This window comes from Lampris incognitus, chromosome 5, assembly GCF_029633865.1.
Source record: "Lampris incognitus isolate fLamInc1 chromosome 5, fLamInc1.hap2, whole genome shotgun sequence".
Classification (NCBI taxonomy): domain Eukaryota; kingdom Metazoa; phylum Chordata; class Actinopteri; order Lampriformes; family Lampridae; genus Lampris; species Lampris incognitus.
In genome coordinates, this window is record NC_079215.1 from 9,887,092 (window position 1) to 9,905,450 (window position 18,359).

At 41.7% G+C, this 18,359-nt stretch overlaps 1 protein-coding gene across 1 annotated transcript; it reads left to right on the top strand.

Annotated features, from left to right (window-relative positions):
• Positions 1-2,224: 2,224 nt before the first annotated feature.
• On the top strand, positions 2,225-18,167 carry LOC130112204 (ATP-dependent RNA helicase DDX39A-like). The gene is made up of 10 exons (XM_056279469.1): positions 2,225-2,326; positions 7,743-7,955; positions 8,430-8,557; positions 8,759-9,035; positions 9,528-9,646; positions 11,438-11,569; positions 15,538-15,647; positions 15,849-15,993; positions 16,314-16,461; positions 16,897-18,167. The coding sequence occupies exons 2-10, from the start codon at positions 7,748-7,750 to the stop codon at positions 16,911-16,913; spliced, it is 1,284 nt and encodes a 427-aa protein (XP_056135444.1). The 5' UTR covers positions 2,225-2,326; positions 7,743-7,747; the 3' UTR covers positions 16,914-18,167.
• The last annotated feature ends 192 nt before the right edge of the window (positions 18,168-18,359 follow it).

The following is an 18,359-nucleotide window of genomic DNA, read 5'->3' on the forward strand; positions in this document are numbered from 1 at the left end:
TTTAAAATGCAGTTTCTACTGTTTCTATCAAATTGCAACCCCCCTCCCCCAAGATCAGGTGGAGGGGTCCTCAGGGTAGATCAAAAATACGCAGGGGGTCCAGGACCCCAAAAAGGTTGAGAACCACTGATCTATGAGGTCTGAGCTGAGGATCTGCCTTGGCTGGTGGAAGGGCTATCCCAGTGTTCATGGGTCTGCCTGTGACGATTTCAAAAGGTGACAGACCCGCTGCAGCCCTCCCTCTCGCTCTCATAGCCATTAGCACTACTGGTAGTGCTTTAATCCACGTGAGTTCTGTCTCATCACAACATTAGAGCAGTTTATTTTTAATCGTCCCATTTTCTCTCTCCACTGCTCCGCCACACTGTGGACGATAGGCACAATGTTGCCTCAGATTAATACCCCAAAAAATGTTTAAAGTTGTTTAACGGCCCTATTTTACAAAGGGAGTTCCGTTATCACTGCTGATCTTCTGTGGCATTTCCCATCTGGGAATCATCTCTCTTACTAGCACCTTTGCTACTGTGGAGGCATCGGCCTTTCCTGTAGTGAAAACTCAAACCCACTTAGAGAACATATCAACAATCACAATATACTGTAACGTGCATGGATAAGAAGACACGCTGGCCGCTGGCTGGCGGATCTGACCCTTTAGTCGAGCGGTTAGCGATGCCTCCTGCGGTGCGAGCGATACGGGTTCGCATCCGAAGAGACTTCTGAGGATCTGCACACTTCCGGATCCCACCGCTGCCACCAATGTAACCGGTTATTTTCTTGCCCGGTGCGGGATTCGATACGGCGTGTCCTGCTCCACAACGCGACATCACTGACTGCTCGGCTAAAGGGTCAGACCCGTTAGCTAGGGGCTAACGTGTCTTATTAGTAGTTTACACTAGCGTCGTTTTGAGGAGGTGGGCTACAAATAACCTCATCCTTTAAATGACGCCGGAGGACAAATTAAACTTTAAAAAAAAAGAAAGAAGATAAAGTCTTTTTTTTTTACACACGATCATCTGCCTGTCATGACATGTGCGTCCGACCTGTCGTTTTTTGGGGTTTTTTTTGTTTGGTTTTTGCGTCCGACATGTCGTCACTTCCGGAGAGGTATCGTCACGCGTCGGCACCTAAACGTTTCACGTCCGCATCTCCGTATCCTATTTACCCTCATTTCACCCTGAGTTGGAAAAACGTATTGTTTGGATATACTGAATTTGATAGGAACCTCGATTCTCAGTATTATTTAATCAGTTTGCTAATTATCTTAACTAAATGTTATATTCGCAGATCTAAATTCTCCAGCAAGAAACCTAATTTTCCTGAGCCGCCTGCGTATATCAAACAGTATATTTCATCAATATCTGATAGTGAAAATAAAAAAGCTGTAAAAACATATATAGGCACTTTGTGATTTACAAAATATTTAGTTAAGTGTGCAATTTATTTGTTTTACTTTATACAATCCCCCTGGCGTATTTATGCTAATGTTTATGATAATATATGTGTTAATGTTGTATACATTTAATAATGTGACTATTGTTGATTGACATTGTTGTATACTACAGTGGTTCTCAACCTTTTTGGGGTCCTGGACCCCCTGCGTATTTTTGATCTACCCTGAGGACCCCTCCACCTGATGTTGGGGGAGGGGGGTTGCAATTTTATAGAAACAGTAGAAACTGCATTTTAAATTGCATTATAGCATTTATTCACTCTTTGGGGCAAAAATAAGAGCTTTCAGTTGTAACTTAGATATAGTTAACAAAACAGAATTCTTATGCAGTAACTTTCAGATATATGTAACAAAACAGAATATGTATTCAGTAACTTTCAGATATATGTAACAACACAGAATATGTATTCAGTAACTTTCAGATATATGTAGCAACAGAATTTTTATGCAGTAACTTTTAACAATGCAAACGGGAGCGAGATCTCTTATTAAAATACAATAAATTACACTTGTGAAACAGATGTAATTAGAGAAAAAAGTCCTGTTACCCTTTATAGTTTAGGTACATAAAGGTCTCAGTCACATTTTGAGTAAAATATTCCTATTTCTATAAATGTCATAGGATCTTTTTTTTAGATATTTTATTTTCACGGACCCCTTGCAATTACACCACGGACCACTAGGGGTCCGCGGACCCCCGGTTGAGAAACACTGCTATACTATATTTTTTGTTCACTTTTGTTAATAAAGTTCTTTAAAAAAAAACGTCCGCGTCTCCGCGAGACTACATGTGAGTTGCCCGCAGCAGCTTGGCCGCCCCCCCGCACCCCCACAGCGCACATTCATTTAAGCGGAGGCGACACACCACGCCGCAAGGTAACGTTTATACATTAAAAACACGTGTGTTTAAGTCAGCCGCTTCACCTTGTTTTAGATCCGAACCGATGTTGCGTTACAGCGTCTTTTAAAAACGCCAATCCCAACGTTAGCCGGAGTCGCCTCATCGTCCGCCTCAGTCGCCGGGGCAGCGACCCTTGCCGCTAGCGTTAGCGGCTAACCTGTTTCGATGTAGCGGCGGTTTTTAGGGGGGGGGGAAACTTGGTCGTCGCGTCACATTTGCAACTTGAGCGAGGCTGTAGTGGCATTATAACGGGGAACGGCCCGTGTTTCGTCGTTTAAAAAAACTATTTAGCATAAAATGCGACTAGCTAGCCGTTAGCCGCATTTTAGCCTAAAATGCGACTAGCTAGCCGTTAGCCGCTAGCTTGCTAACGAGCCGGGCTGACGGGAGAGGAGAGGAGAGGACAACGACTCCATTGTTGGTGAATGGACGGGTCTCGCCGCGGCCGGTCCACGTCGTTGGAGTCGGCGTCGTTCCGCCGTGATGTGTTTCAAGTTGGTCGCTACACCCGGCGACGTAACAACGCACCTGTGACATTAAGATGTCGTGATGGCAGCGAAACACAAACGTGTTTGGCTGATCTCTGAGGAGGGGACAACAGCTGCGGCCTCGGAAGGAATACCGCAGTGGTGCTGCTACAACGCGAGGCTTGGTGTTCAGACCAGATGAGGGACACTTTCTTTCCCCTACAATCTGATTTATTCTCACCAGGGATAGGCCACCCATTTATTATAATCACAATAATATCCGTCTGACATGGTATTGATGGAACGCGTATACTGAAATCCGCGTTTACATTGTATTGTGCTTACGATATCCTGATACATCATTTCAAGGTACAAATGAATGATCTTGATCATTTATTAAGCCTAAACTCAATCACGAAATGAGACCTGAAATATTTGAGAACTGGCTTTGGTTTGATACTTTATGCAATTTACTACCAAATAGTTAAATGTAATGAATGTTTTCCTTGCTTTTATATATATCTACTACTATTAGTTTTGGCTGCTCCCGCTAGGGGGCGCCACAGCGGATCATCCGTTCCCATCTCTTCCCGTCTTCTGCGTCTTCCTCTGTCACACCAGCCACCTGCATGTCTTCCCTCACCACATCCATAAACCTCCTCTTTGGCCCTCCTCTTCTCCTCTTCCCTGGCAGCTCCATGTTCAGCATCCTTCTCCCAATATACCCAGCTTCTCTCCTCCGCGCGTGTCCAAGCCGTCTCAATCTTGCCTCTCTTGCTTTGTCTCCAAACCGTCCAACCTGAGCGGTCCCTCTAATATAATCGTTCCTAATCCTGTCCTTCTTCGTTACTCCCAGTGAAAATCTTAGCATCTTCAACTCTGCCACCTCCAGCTCTGCCTCCTGTCTTTTCATCAGTGCCGCTGTCTCCAAACCATATAACATGCTTTTATATATATATATATATATATACACTACCGTTCAAAAGTTTGGGATCACCCAAACAATTTCGTATTTTCCATGAAAAGTCACACTTATTCACCACCATATGTTGTGAAATGAATAGAAAATAGAGTCAAGACATTGACAAGGTTAGAAATAATGATTTGTATTTGAAATAAGATTTTTTTTACATCAAACTTTGCTTTCGTCAAAGAATCCTCCATTTGCAGCAATTACAGCATTGCAGACCTTTGGCATTCTAGCTGTTAATTTGTTGAGGTAATCTGGAGAAATTGCACCCCACACTTCCAGAAGCAGCTCCCACAAGTTGGATTGGTTGGATGGGCACTTCTTTGAGCAGATTGAGTTTCTGGAGCATCACATTTGTGGGGTCAATTAAACGCTCAAAATGGCCAGAAAAAGAGAACTTTCATCTGAAACTCGACAGTCTATTCTTGTTCTTAGAAATGAAGGCTATTCCATGCGAGAAATTGCTAAGAAATTGAAGATTTCCTACACCGGTGTGTACTACTCCCTTCAGAGGACAGCACAAACAGGCTCTAACAGGTACTATTTAATGAAGATGCCAGTTGGGGACCTGTGAGGCGTCTGTTTCTCAAACTAGAGACTCTAATGTACTTATCTTCTTGCTCAGTTGTGCAACGCGGCCTCCCACTTCTTTTTCTACTCTGGTTAGAGTCTGTTTGTGCTGTCCTCTGAAGGGAGTAGTACACACCGGTGTAGGAAATCCTCAATTTCTTAGCAATTTCTCGCATGGAATAGCCTTCATTTCTAAGAACAAGAATAGACTGTCGAGTTTCAGATGAAAGTTCTCTTTTTCTGGCCATTTTGAGCATTTAATTGACCCCACAAATGTGATGCTCCAGAAACTCAATCTGCTCAAAGAAGTGCCCATCCAACCAATCCAACTTGTGGGAGCTGCTTCTGGAAGCGTGGGGTGCAATTTCTCCAGATTACCTCAACAAATTAACAGCTAGAATGCCAAAGGTCTGCAATGCTGTAATTGCTGCAAATGGAGGATTCTTTGACGAAAGCAAAGTTTGATGTAAAAAAAATCTTATTTCAAATACAAATCATTATTTCTAACCTTGTCAATGTCTTGACTCTATTTTCTATTCATTTCACAACATATGGTGGTGAATAAGTGTGACTTTTCATGGAAAACACAAAATTGTTTGGGTGATCCCAAACTTTTGAACGGTAGTGTATATATATATATATATAAAAGTAGATATCGTGTAAAATTCCCAAATGATTGTTTTAAGAATATTTTTCATATTGTCTATTGATTTCAACATTTTAATGCTGTACATTGCTAAGGAATTCAGGGACTCGTATCTTTACCACCCCCCCACCCCCGCCAAATATCCATTGTAATATGGCCTTGTCCGATGCCAGAATAGATTGTTAAGGAAACATTTCACTTATTTTATCTAAAACCTGTGTTCTTGTCATACCATGTCTTATCTCTCAAATCAGGGGCTCAGTTTAATTAATGGACCTTTTGCAAAGTCCTGCCCCCCCCCCTTAGTTACTGTTGCTATGCCCGTCAAGCATTTCAGAACTATCCAGGAAGTAGCCGGAAAACACCAAAACATGAAGGAAGAAATCAGCGCGTTGTGTGGGTAAAAGTAACAGTAATAATATGTTAGCTGTATTAGCTATCAATAATAGCTAGTAGCAAGCTTAGCTTGGAGCAGACAGGTATTTCTGTTGATTTTGGATGGATTAAGCTGGCCATGGGGTCTGCTGTACTGCAAAATCTATTGCTGACATTGCGCTTCTTGCGTTCTGGGTTACGGGAAGGGAAAGAAAATTACACCCCCTCCAAACTTTTCACATATCTAGTATCCCATTTGCAGATCCCATAGGCACACCGTTTCAGCATTTTGTTGTGTGTTTGAAAGCTTGACGGACCGTTGCTAAGGTAGGATTGGACAAGCACCGTTCTGGGGCGGTACTTTGCGAAAGGTCAATTAACAGCGGTGCCAGTGATCCAAGAATTCTTTTTATTTCAAATGTTCTCACACTCACCTAGCAGTTCAAACCTGTGTCCTAATGTGCAGTAAAAGGAAAGCTGCATGTGCCCCTCCCTGGTCACATTCTGTCAAAAGTAATGGGAAACAATTGGCAAGAAAGTATTTTCATGCATGCTCACTAATCCAGGTAAGAAAATCAAAGAAGGTTGAATCAGTTCATCTGGATACAACGTTTATTGACAGATACGTTTCATCACTCAACTAAGTGACCTCTTTAGACTGAAGATGAAGTGATTCAACCTTTAAATAGCACGAAAGTGGCACTATAGATTTTATCTATCAAGGTCAGGGTCTATTGATGAGTAGAGCTGGGCAATCTTATATAAGCTTACATTACCATATAAGACTAAATATCGTCTAGGATTTTACTAATCATAACATCATGACATTATTGAAGTCGGGAAGCCATTCCTTATACCGTGTGTTTGTGAAAGCTGCAATAACTTGGCTTTTGATATAATTTTACGACTTTTTGTATTTTTTATCGCCTTATACATAACCCTGACATGTTATCACCTTTGCTAAGGGTTGAAAGCCTTCCTATTCCCTACAAATGTGTCAGTGTAGTGCTGAAAAATATGGAAAATATTATCACTATAATAAGACATTTTATACCATCTGTGTGTCCTGCTTATAATATATATATATATATATATATATATATATATATATATATATATATGTATATATGTATTTTATATAGAAATAATTTTTATATAAAATATCATATTTAAGAATCCAGTTCATCACATTGAATTGTCTGGTAATATAAAGTATGATATCAAACCAAAAAGTTATATAAATTATACTCCCTCAAACATGTCAACAAAATTGTGTGTCAGGATATAACTATATGAATTTAATTCTGATACAATGCCACCAAAAGATGACAAACAGGGATATTGAATTATTGTCAGTGTGTCGGTCCTATATTTTGGGTAAGACTTTGTGTTTGTAACCAAGATATGAAGATAGATTCTTTTGTAGTTTCGTCTAAGGAAATGTTAAATTGGTAATTTGAAGAAAATAAGGGTGCATCTGATCACAAAACTCGTGGTTCGGGTGGTATCATGATTTTGAGTCATGGATTGGATCATTTTTCAGATCAGCAAAAAAAAAAAAAAAATGGGGGACAAAATAAATTTGCTCATTTATTCTGTAAAACACTTAAAGCAATGAACTTTAGCTCATATTCTTAAATGAAAACAACATTCAAGATGTCCAATGTTAAAATAAAATCTTAAAATACATAATATTCAATACTCAATTGTTAAATTCATATTTAATATTACAATTAAAGTGCATGATAACTGCTTCCTTTAAATGATGCGGGAGGCTTTTCAAGTTCTTCAGCTCCTCCGCTAGACATGACTGTCACTGGGTCATGAATAGGGGCTAACCCTAGATTTGCGAAACTTGTGGGATTTTTAATCTAACCTTAACCTAACCTCAACCTGACTGTAACGCTTGTCAAGTGCTACTGTGCTCAGCTGTGAGTGTGTGAAGAGTTGCACAAATCTAGGGTTACCATCTAGACACGAGCCTGTCGCTGTGCTTTTTGCGACACGAGCAGCCCTGATTGATTCATTGGGATTCAACATGCCCTCTGCCCGTGAACTTCCCGTGGCTTTTTTAGCATAATCAACCAATCATTGCGCTTCAGAATAAAACACAGCACACCTGTCTTGTCTGTCTTTTCACTGCAACTCTGCATCAGGATTTAGGGACTTTTTACTTTAAAAAGTAACAGCAGCAGTAAAACTGTATTTCCCTATGATGGTTAATTTTTGCAGTTCACGTGTGCCGAACCGTGGGGGGCGATCCGTATGGATAACAGATCAACTACTTTCCATTGCAATACTAAAAAAAACAATTAAAAAAAATTCTTGGATGACTCACGCCTTACGCTTAAAACTCCTTGCAGACAGTATGACCGAGACTGATGTTGATAATGAGCTCCTGGATTATGAAGAGGATGAGGAGCCACAAGGAGCCCCTGAGAGCGCAGCCCCTACCGGCAAGAAGGAGGTGAAGGGCTCCTATGTGTCGATCCACAGCTCGGGTTTCAGGGACTTTCTTCTCAAACCAGAGCTGCTTCGTGCCATTGTTGACTGTGGTTTTGAGCATCCTTCAGAAGGTGAATGGCGAGAGTCACCCATAGCCTCTAATCACTGCAATCCACCAGGCTGTAACAGAGTACTGGCGTATTATGCTGTCACAATATTTTTTTTCCTTTCTTGTTAATTTTGTTTCACTTTTACCATATTTCCTTTACACCCCTTTTAGAATTGTGTTTTCTTACCTTTAATTTGATAAATATGAGCAACCCACCAGCCCAATTTTTTTTATGCAAACAAATTTTCTAGATGTATATTAAATCTGAGACTTTATCTCTTTTAGAGTAAAAAAATAGCCACTTCAAGTATTTACATTTTTGTGGTACATAATTTTATGTATTGATTAGGTTCTTCTTTATGTTTACACACATTTCCTATTTACCACACCACCAATCATTGTTTTTATAAAATCTTAACTTTGTAATTTAATAATCTCATGCTTTTGAATTGGACACATGCATATACAAGTTAACATGGCCACTTCTGTGTTTCAGTCCAGCATGAGTGTATTCCTCAAGCCATTCTGGGCATGGACATCCTGTGCCAGGCCAAGTCTGGTATGGGGAAGACGGCTGTATTTGTATTGGCCACCCTGCAGCAGATAGAACCAGTGGATGGTCAGGTTAGTCAAGATGCTCTCATATTTTGCAGCTAGGATTTTCACGTTAGTAATAATCGGTTAAACCCTGTGAGTTTTTGTAGCAGTGGTAATGTTTTTTTGGTTGTCACTTCAACTGAATAAAATTGTTTGCTACAATGAATGAATGTAGATGAAAAACTGCAAGAAGGCATTAAGAACCCACCCTCTTCTCCTGTATGCCAGGTATCAGTCCTTGTGATGTGCCACACACGAGAGCTGGCCTTCCAGATTAGCAAAGAGTACGAACGCTTCTCCAAATACATGCCCAATGTCAAGGCAGCTGTGTTCTTCGGTGGCCTGACCATAAAGAAGGACGAGGACGTCCTTAAGAAGAACTGCCCCCACATTGTTGTTGGAACACCTGGGCGTATTCTGGCCCTCATCCGCAACAAATCCCTCAACCTGAAGAACGTCAAACACTTTGTCCTTGATGAGTGCGATAAGATGCTGGAGCAGTTGGGTGAGTGGCAGAAACTGCAACTTTATAGCAACTGTTTGGAGATCAAACAGGGTTTAAAAGTGTTGTAAGTCAGCAGGCTAACTTAATGTTTACTTGTGAGTTTGTGGCCTCAAATCTCACTTGTGACATTAGTTCTCATTCTGCCCTTCTCGCCCGTCTTTACCGTTTCCCCTGCACACTGTCTCAGAAGGCTAAATTGCCACACACTTCCAGCCAAGCATCAGGTTTTGGATGCACTGCGTCCGTTTCTACCTCTATGTTATCACTGTTACTGAAGTCATTTTCTTGCAAAGATACCAATAGCTCACACATATTATAAAGGCTAACTGGTGATGTAATGTTTGGAGATGTAAGGTTTGACATTGTCTGTGGTTTACTTTAATTACCAGAATGAAAGTGAATGTACTTGACTAATGTAGGTCACTTAGCAAGAGGTGTTTTGTAAGACCACCATCTTCACCATTGTCCTTTGCTTACTTGATCTTCCCACAGACATGAGGTGTGATGTTCAGGACATATTCAGGCTGACGCCACATGAGAAACAATGTATGATGTTCAGTGCCACACTAAGCAAGGAGATCCGCCCTGTCTGCCGCAAGTTCATGCAAGATGTGAGTCAACATCCCGATTCACCATGAAAACCTGAGCTGTTTGTCATACCCATGTAAAAGCCACATCCTCCTAGTTCAGTTTGTTTACTCTGTAGGTACAGATGGCATGAAATTTCTGCACCAACACAAAGACTGGGTGCTTGCACTAGTTTTGCTTGATTGGGTGACCTACCAACTTGTGCAGCAACCAGTGAGCTAGCTTGAATTATTTTCTCGTGTAATATTCTTTTTTTTCTCCAGCATATGTACTTTGAAATGAATTTCTCTCACAGTATCCATGTATTGGCATGTGGCAAATGTTATAGTGACATTATGACTCAAAAGTCATAACTTCCCATGGTACCATATTGAAGAGTCCACTACATATCCTCCCTTTTCTTGGATATGAGGCGCTTAATTGCAGTAAAGAAAGTCCTGTTTGGGTATAGGGAGGTTCTCTTTGCAAGACATTTTGTGCTAGTAGATGGTCCCCCTTAGCTTTGCCCATTTGTGGTTGTCAGTATCATAAGTGGCCATACCAGGGGGACAAAGCAATCCTCCATGGAGTATTAATCAGGGTCAGTGTGTTAACCCCACCTGCCTGTCTCTCTCTCCAGGATAACACTTCACAAAGCTTTGGCTATAAGCACTTTGCCACATTTTTGTCTTGTTCAGGAAATGCATCAGGACTCTTTTCATACAGATGTATGAAAAGAGTCCTATCGGGTTACCTTTTGAAACATTTTTATACCTATTTACCTGTTTATAGGCTATTTGATTTGCCAAGCACTAACTGTGGTATTCAGTCCCTCTGTAGATGGGACATGGTTATTAACCCATTACATTTTTAAAATCTCTCTAATCTCTTCTATGAATTTGAGATCAATTTTACTTTTTCTCTCGCTGTTACAGTAATTGCCTTTATGGATGTTCAGTAATCCACAGAAAGTTGATTCATCTGGACACATTTGTTGAGAAAAACATTTCATCACCCATCTGACCTCTTCAGTCTCATCTGACTGCAGGTATCCCCTCCCTTATAAACGATACATAGGCATAACAACCGAAAACAACCATCAGTTTGCATATGCATATTATAGTGACCATTACCGAGAGTAACAATGGCCGTGTGTATTTTTCACAGAGGATTGGGGAATAGTTGCAATCGCAGCATATATATATAGTGTATGCTGTTAAGTGCCAGGAGGATTGCCGTGACTTGTACATCGGGGAAACCAAACAGACACTGGCGAAGAGGATGGCACCATACAGAAGAGCTAACGCGTCAGGGCAGGACTCTGCAGTCTACATCCATCTACAGGCCAGTGGCCACTCTTTCAAGGATGAGGATGTGCACATCCTCGATGGGGAGGAACACTGGTTTGAACGGGGAGTCAAAAGAGGCCATCTGTGTGAAGAGGGAACGACCATCCCTGACCCGGGGGGAGAGTACATCTGTCACCATCTTACAATGCTGTGATTGCAACCGTTTCCCAATCTTCTGTGAATAGTACACGTTTCCATTGTAACTCTAGTTAATGGTCACGGCAATTTGCATATGAAACCAATTGTTGTTTTCCATAGTTACGGCACTGTGTTGTTTATAAGGATGGGGAGATACCGGCAGTCAGTTGAGAGTGAAGATGTCACATAGATGAGTGATAAAACATTTCTCTTAAACGTGTCCAGGTGAACTGATTCAACTTTGTGTGTTTTGGTGATTACATCCCCGATGTGAGTTGTTTTTTTCCTCTTCTAAGCTTTCTTAATGAAGGTGTGAATAATGTTGGGTCCGTCTCTCTTGCTGTCTAGCCCATGGAGGTGTTTGTGGATGATGAGACCAAGCTGACGCTCCATGGCCTGCAACAGTATTACTGCAAGTTGAAGGACAGCGAAAAGAACCGCAAGCTCTTCGACCTGCTCGACGTGCTTGAATTCAACCAGGTACACCTCCGACTCGTCGACTGGCTCTGGAACGGTCTGAGTCATCTGCAACTCATCCAGCATCTCTGTAGATCAACATCCAAATTCAGTTGTATTTCTGAATTTTTTTCACTCTGGGTTGAATCAGTATTTGATCTTGGTATTTGTGTAGGTGGGTGCACACTTTTGTCAGTCACCAGTTATCAAACTACTGTCGTGACCTCTAGAGTAGTCATGAGAGCGAGATCGGAAGTGGGGCAGTTGTGAGTTGCTAAAGGACTTATCAAGCCTCAACACGAGAACGACCGGGATTTCACTCCTACCTACAATGACCACGGACGATCAAAATGACCTCCAGTTTTTAAACTCTATATTTGTCAAGATAAATACCCAATTGAGATATTAATGCATTACATATGTTAGTATGTCTGTCAGGAAACTAACTGACATAAAAATTAACATTTTAACAACTTTTAATACTATTTTTCAAACAATTTAAAATGGCCGCTGTCCAACGCCAGTAAATATTGCAACGCCAAAAATCAAGTATAGACTATTTCTCTGCACTGGAGAACACTAGTGTGTTTCTAGGACAGAGCAATGAACTTCGCCAAAGAAATTATGCAACCAACACACGTCATAAATAGTGACATGACGGGCACAATCATGCACAAATTATGAGCTGTCATTTTGACCGCTCATGGTCGTTTTAGGTAGATCTTATCATAACTTTTTTTTTTTGTGTGTGTGCAATTGATCTGGTACTCATTTTAAATGCAAATATATGCAATTTTAGGAGAATTCAGGGAGCGGTAGGTCTGTATCTTTTTTTCCCCCACAAAGTTATTAAACTTTGACTTATGAGCCACATATGCAATACAATGTTCCATTGATATGCAATGGTGATGGACAGGTTGATGAACGAGATCAGGCAGGAGTCTCCGTGGACTATGATGTTTGCTGAAGACATTGTGATCTGTAGTGAGAGTAGGTTACAGGTGGAGGAGAGCCTGGAGAGGTGGAGGTATGCACTGAAGAGAAGAGGAATGAAAGTCAGTAGGAGCAATATGGAATACATATGCGTGAATGAGAGGGAGGACAGTGGAATGGTGAGGATGCAAGGAGTAGAGGTGATGAAGGTGTATGAGTTTAAATACTTGGGGTCGACTGTACAAAGTAACGGGGAGTGCAGAAGAGGTGAAGAAGCGTGCAGGCAGGGTGGAGTGGGTGGAGAAGAGTGTCAGGAGTGATTTGCGACGTGTGGAGGAGAGATGCTGGGTATACTGGGAGAAGGATGCTGAATATGGAGCTGCCAGGGAAGAGGAAAAGAGGAGGTTTATGGATGTGGTGAGAGTGGACACACAGGTAGCGGGTGTGACAGAGGACAGGAAGAGACGGAAACGGATGATCCACTGTGGCGACCCCAAACGGGAGCAGCTGAAAGTAGTAGCAGTAGTAGATTAAACTTTGAAAATCCAAAACGGTCATAATGACCGTCTTGGTCGTTCCAGTGTTAAAGGAAGTAGCCATTGCATCATAATTGGTGGTTACAAGCAGGGATGCAACAACATCACTTTTTCATCGCTGTTTCCAAATCAAAGCAAGAATCGGAAAAGTATCAGCCGATACAAATACCGATCCGATCCATTATTTTTGCTGAACAGTTCAGACTTAGACAATCCATAGTTTTCGGTCACGTGACAGTGGCGGGCAAAACAAAGCTCCAGCATGGCGGCCAACAGCGGAAACTCCGCAGAGCAGCAGCACAGTCCTGTCAGTTTTCCAGCTGTTCCAAGCAACGACTATTTGGATCACCTTACGAAAGAAGAAAAACAAAGTTATATTAACAAACTACAAGTTTTGGGCACTTGGGATCCATATACAGCACCCGCCGCAGTATTTCAGTCTCTAAAAACAGCTGAGTCCCTGCCAGAGCTCCAATTTGGCGATGTTTTCATATATCTTGTGTAGAATCCCTCTCCTTACACTGCCGCCAGGATGAAAGCTTACAGAAGTACAGACAGTTATATGTATTTTCGTCTGGATGGGTCAGTAATGCTGCCGTTTGGGAAGTGTTTTGCCCGCCAGGTGGGCATTTCAATATGAATGTGACGTCACGTGAACACTATGGATTGGTTTTGGGTCAATGAGAAAAATAATTGAAGTACAGTTGTTATTATTATTATTATTAGAGCTGCCCCCGACCAAAGATTGTCCCAGTTGACAAGTAGTCGTGAGTTCAAGCCATTTGTTGAATAGTCATCACACATCTATGGTATTAATTATTTTTTTTGGAGGGGGGTGGGTATCAGAAAATGGTTTGGGTTCCGGGGCTGAGAAAGAATGTTATGAGTAACATTGTTAACACTATGCTACATTACACAGAAATACAAAACCGTAATAATGAGCCTTTAAAATACAAATTTTACAAGCGCCTGCTAACTACGCCTGCAAAAGAGATGATGAATCTGGATGTGTTGGTACAACCAGCAAGGAGACAGAACATTTTTGGTATAACATCACACCGCTTATGAACTTGTAACACCAACACAATAACTTATCTTCTTCCTCTTCTTTCAGCTGCTCCCGTTAGGGGTTGCCACAGCAGATCATCCATTTCCATCTCTTCCTGTCCTCTGCCTCTTCCTCTGTCACACCAGCCACCTGCATGTCCTCCCTCACCACATCTATAAACCTCCTCTTTGGCCTTCCTCTTCTCCTCCTTCCTGGCGGCTCCATATTCAGCATCCTTCTCCCAATATACCCAGCATCTCTCCTCCATACATGTCCAAACCATCTCCATCTTGCCTCTCTTGCTTTGTCTCCAAACCGTCCTACCTGAGATTTCCCTCTAATATACTCATTCCTCATCCTGTCCTCCTCCTTCACAAGTAATCAGGTTAAATCGTTTACATGGTACAGTTTTTATTTTGATGAGTTTATGAAAAGGTTTAAACTACCCCACTGCAGCCAAGCGAAATTTCAGTTGGTTTGGCCCCGTTTATTCTGACTGAGGTGTTTATATGGAGCAATTTCATTCGGTTTGGGCTTTTAAATTCATCATAATCAATTATAAATAATAATCAATAATAATTATTATAATTAATAATTACAATTAATTATTTTATTAATAAATTAATTATAATCACTCATAATTATTGATTATAATCAGTTTTAAATTGATTGTAATTGATTATAATCGGAATATTAGGCTCCATGTACACGTAGCTAGACTGAACATTTTGTTAACTTAATGGTATAACATCACACAACATATGAACTTGTACACCAACACAATAACTTATCAACCTTAAAAATATAAATTTTACAAGCGCACAACAAACAACCCGCCTGTAAACGACACTGGCAAAAGAGGTAATGAATGACGATTCTGAATGTGCCGGAACAACCAGCAAGGAGACTGAATGTTTTGTTAGTTTATTTCAGCTCAGCATAACATCACACTACTTATGAACTTGTAACACCAACACAATAACTATAAAACAAATGATAAATATCTTTTGTAAGCGTTTCATACAGGGTTGTTTTTATTTATTTATTTTTTGGTAACTAAGCGACCAATGAAAACTGAGCCTCCTCGTTGACTAATGTTTGGTCGACTATTAGGGGGCGGCACTAATTATTATTGTTATTATTTATTTCACCATTAAATAAATGCAGGCTTCCATGTGCCAAAAAGCTTTTAATTGAGCCATTTTGCTTGTATCTATGACATGTTGCTTGTGGTACCGGATTTTAGTCTTAATCTCTGATACCGATACTCCATTTTAGCTCAGTATCAGCCCGATTGCTGATACTAGTATGTAATGCATCCCTAGTTACAAGTGGGAAAGTGAAGAACTGCTAGAAGCGGATGTTTGTGTTGCTTTTAGCCTCCTATTTTTTGGTGCTTTAGGTATGCTTGCCTGTTGTAAAAACTGCAGTATGCGCCATAACGTTTAACTTGTGCTGTGTGTGTGTCCTGCCAGGTGGTGATCTTTGTGAAGTCTGTGCAGCGTTGTGTGGCTCTTTCCCAGTTGCTGGTGGAGCAGAACTTCCCTGCCATCGCCATCCACAGGGGCATGGTCCAGGAGGAGAGGTTGGTGCTGCTGAAGACTTGGTTTTTCATCATGCAGAGTTTCGGGGATGTGCCTTTATTATTTGTGTGGATGTGATCGCTTTATTTAAGTTTGTATTTGTTTTGTGACAATGCATCTAAACTACCTTAATGACTGATATTTTCTTGTGTTTATTTGTCTTGTCGATAATGTTACCGTTACCGATCGCGTCTTTCCCCCAGGCTATCCCGTTACCAGCAGTTTAAAGACTTCCAGCGGAGAATCCTGGTGGCCACAAACCTGTTCGGCAGAGGCATGGACATCGAGCGAGTCAACATCGTGTTCAACTACGACATGCCAGAGGATTCTGACACGTATCTTCACAGAGTTAGTCCAGCTGTTATTACTTTACAATGTCCTACATCAGAGCTGGGTGCCTCCTGATGATGATCTCCAAAAAAGGCCTTTAACTTGTGTGCTACCCTTCCTGAGCTAGTTGTTCCCACTACACTTGCAGGGGAGTGTGTGATTTCATCTGCGGATGGCTTAACTTATTAGATATTTTTGCATTTTTCTCTCACCCTGAACCATGATGAAACATCTATTTCCCTGCTTTTTGTGTTGTTTTGGTCACATCGCTGATTCCATTCCAGTGGAAGCCATTTGCATTCTTAGCCCTGACCCCCCCCTTCTCCCTCCAACACCAGGTGGCCCGCGCTGGCAGGTTTGGAACCAAAGGCCTGGCTGTCACCTTTGTGTCAGACGAAGTCGACGCCAAGATCCTGAATGACGTGCAGGACCGCTTTGAGGTCAACGTGGCAGAGCTACCAGAGGAGATCGATATATCCACCTACAGTAAGCAGTTCTCATCACTTAGGTCCTTCTGGAAAACGCGAGTTATCGCCGCCCTACATTTTTTATAGTGGATAAGTAATTAGAACAGTATAGAAGAATGTGCTTTGCTGATCCTTGATGTGTGAAAATGTCTGTGGATCAGTTCATGACTGTCGTAGTCCAGTCCCTTGTCATCTTTGCCTTCCTGCCCAGCATAATATTTGGAGTGTGGTGCACTGCCTTTCAATAATAAAGTCGCAGTAAATTCCAGTCCCTTTTTATGCTGAAAAGTGTAAAAATGGCACGGTGTCACGGCAGTGTATCATACGACTCAAATTTGCCTCGATACCCGAAGAATATTTTTTTACAAAAGCTTAATCCCGCACTTTGTTCAGTCTCACTTCTTTGTCATAACAAGTTAAAATAACGCCCCCTCCCCTTCTTCTTGTTTTTCAGTCGAGCAGTCCAGATGAGTTTGAAGCCTGATGATTGTGGGTCCCCCCCCCCCCCCCCCCGGTGTCGAACCTTTATTTTAAAAGTTCCCGTCTCTCAAGTTCGTTTTCCGTTTCCGAATGACACAACACTTAAATTTTTTTATTCATGTTCTTGGGAGGTTTTTTATTTTATTTTATTTTTCCTTGTTATACTCGTGTATTGTTTGATTAATAAACTTTTTATACCATTTTGGCGTGTTGGTTTTTAATATTGTGAGCCGTCAGTAACAGTAAAAGGGGATACTGGGTTTATTATCTACTCGGACTGCAACGTAAAGGGACTGACATACACGTTAAGTAAATCTTGGCCCTCCCGTTCTCCAACATGTAAACAAGTTGGAAGACCTAATGTGCGTCAATATTCTGCCAATCTTCGGCAATTACGGATACCAAGTAGGATAATTTGGAACCGCACAAGTTGAGTTAAAATAAAACGTCACATGAAACCTGAGCACGGTGGCCGGTTCAGTCACATGGCCTGGCCAGCCGGTACTTGTGACAGCAATAAGGCCCGTGTCCGAAGACACGAGCTCGTCGAGGTAATTATAGATCCAAACAACATTTTAGGGAGTGCGACCCCATCTGTTAAAAGACATTTTTAAAGGAAAAAGAAAACATTCTCACAAAACATCAACCATGACGCATTTGGATGCAACAAAAAAAAAAAAAATTTCATTTAAAATAGTTGGTCTTGGTCCAGGTTTTGCCGAGGGGCTGTCTCGGTTCCAGATGGTGCCCTGTTTCATTTAACGCTCTGAGCTAAAAGGAGACAGCCGATCATTCATTACCATCTACAGGTTTACTTCTCGATGGCGTGCAATATCGGATAACTGAAGATGGCTCCTTCGGTGGTTCACGGGGCTTCTTCCCGTAAAACGTGGCGATTTTGTCAAGTTTCTCTTGACTAAAAATGGAAGAAAAAAAAAAAGTGTCAATTTGTCGTCTTACTTTACGCTCCGTTGGGAGTGTTCTTCCTACCACTACCCCAAAGATTATTCTGCTGCGGGAAGTGGGGTCGTTTTGCTCGGTGCGTTGCGAGATATCGAGTCATAAATACCGTTTCACAGTCACAAAGGCGAGGTGGCGCCCCTATCGAGCGCCGTGTCCCCCGTTGCTGTCAAAAAGGTCAGAGTTTCAGTGCTGAACGTGGTACAGTGTTGCTCTTCGTCTTGTTTTTCGCCTCAGGTAGTCTTCTCGAGGGTCTCAAAATATCTCCGCGCACCTGGCCAAGCAGTCGGTCCAGAGCGCTGCAAGTCTCGGGGGGGGGGGGGGGTTTCGGGACTCTATATTTGGGATCTGTGTCTGTCTGAACAGGGGCGCGCTCACATTTTTACAGTTCAGGCTGCCCGTGCTGGAGCGAGCCAACACCGGGCAGCCCCTTCCAATTTAACATTAATGCAGATAGGTTAGCATCCGTCATCACAG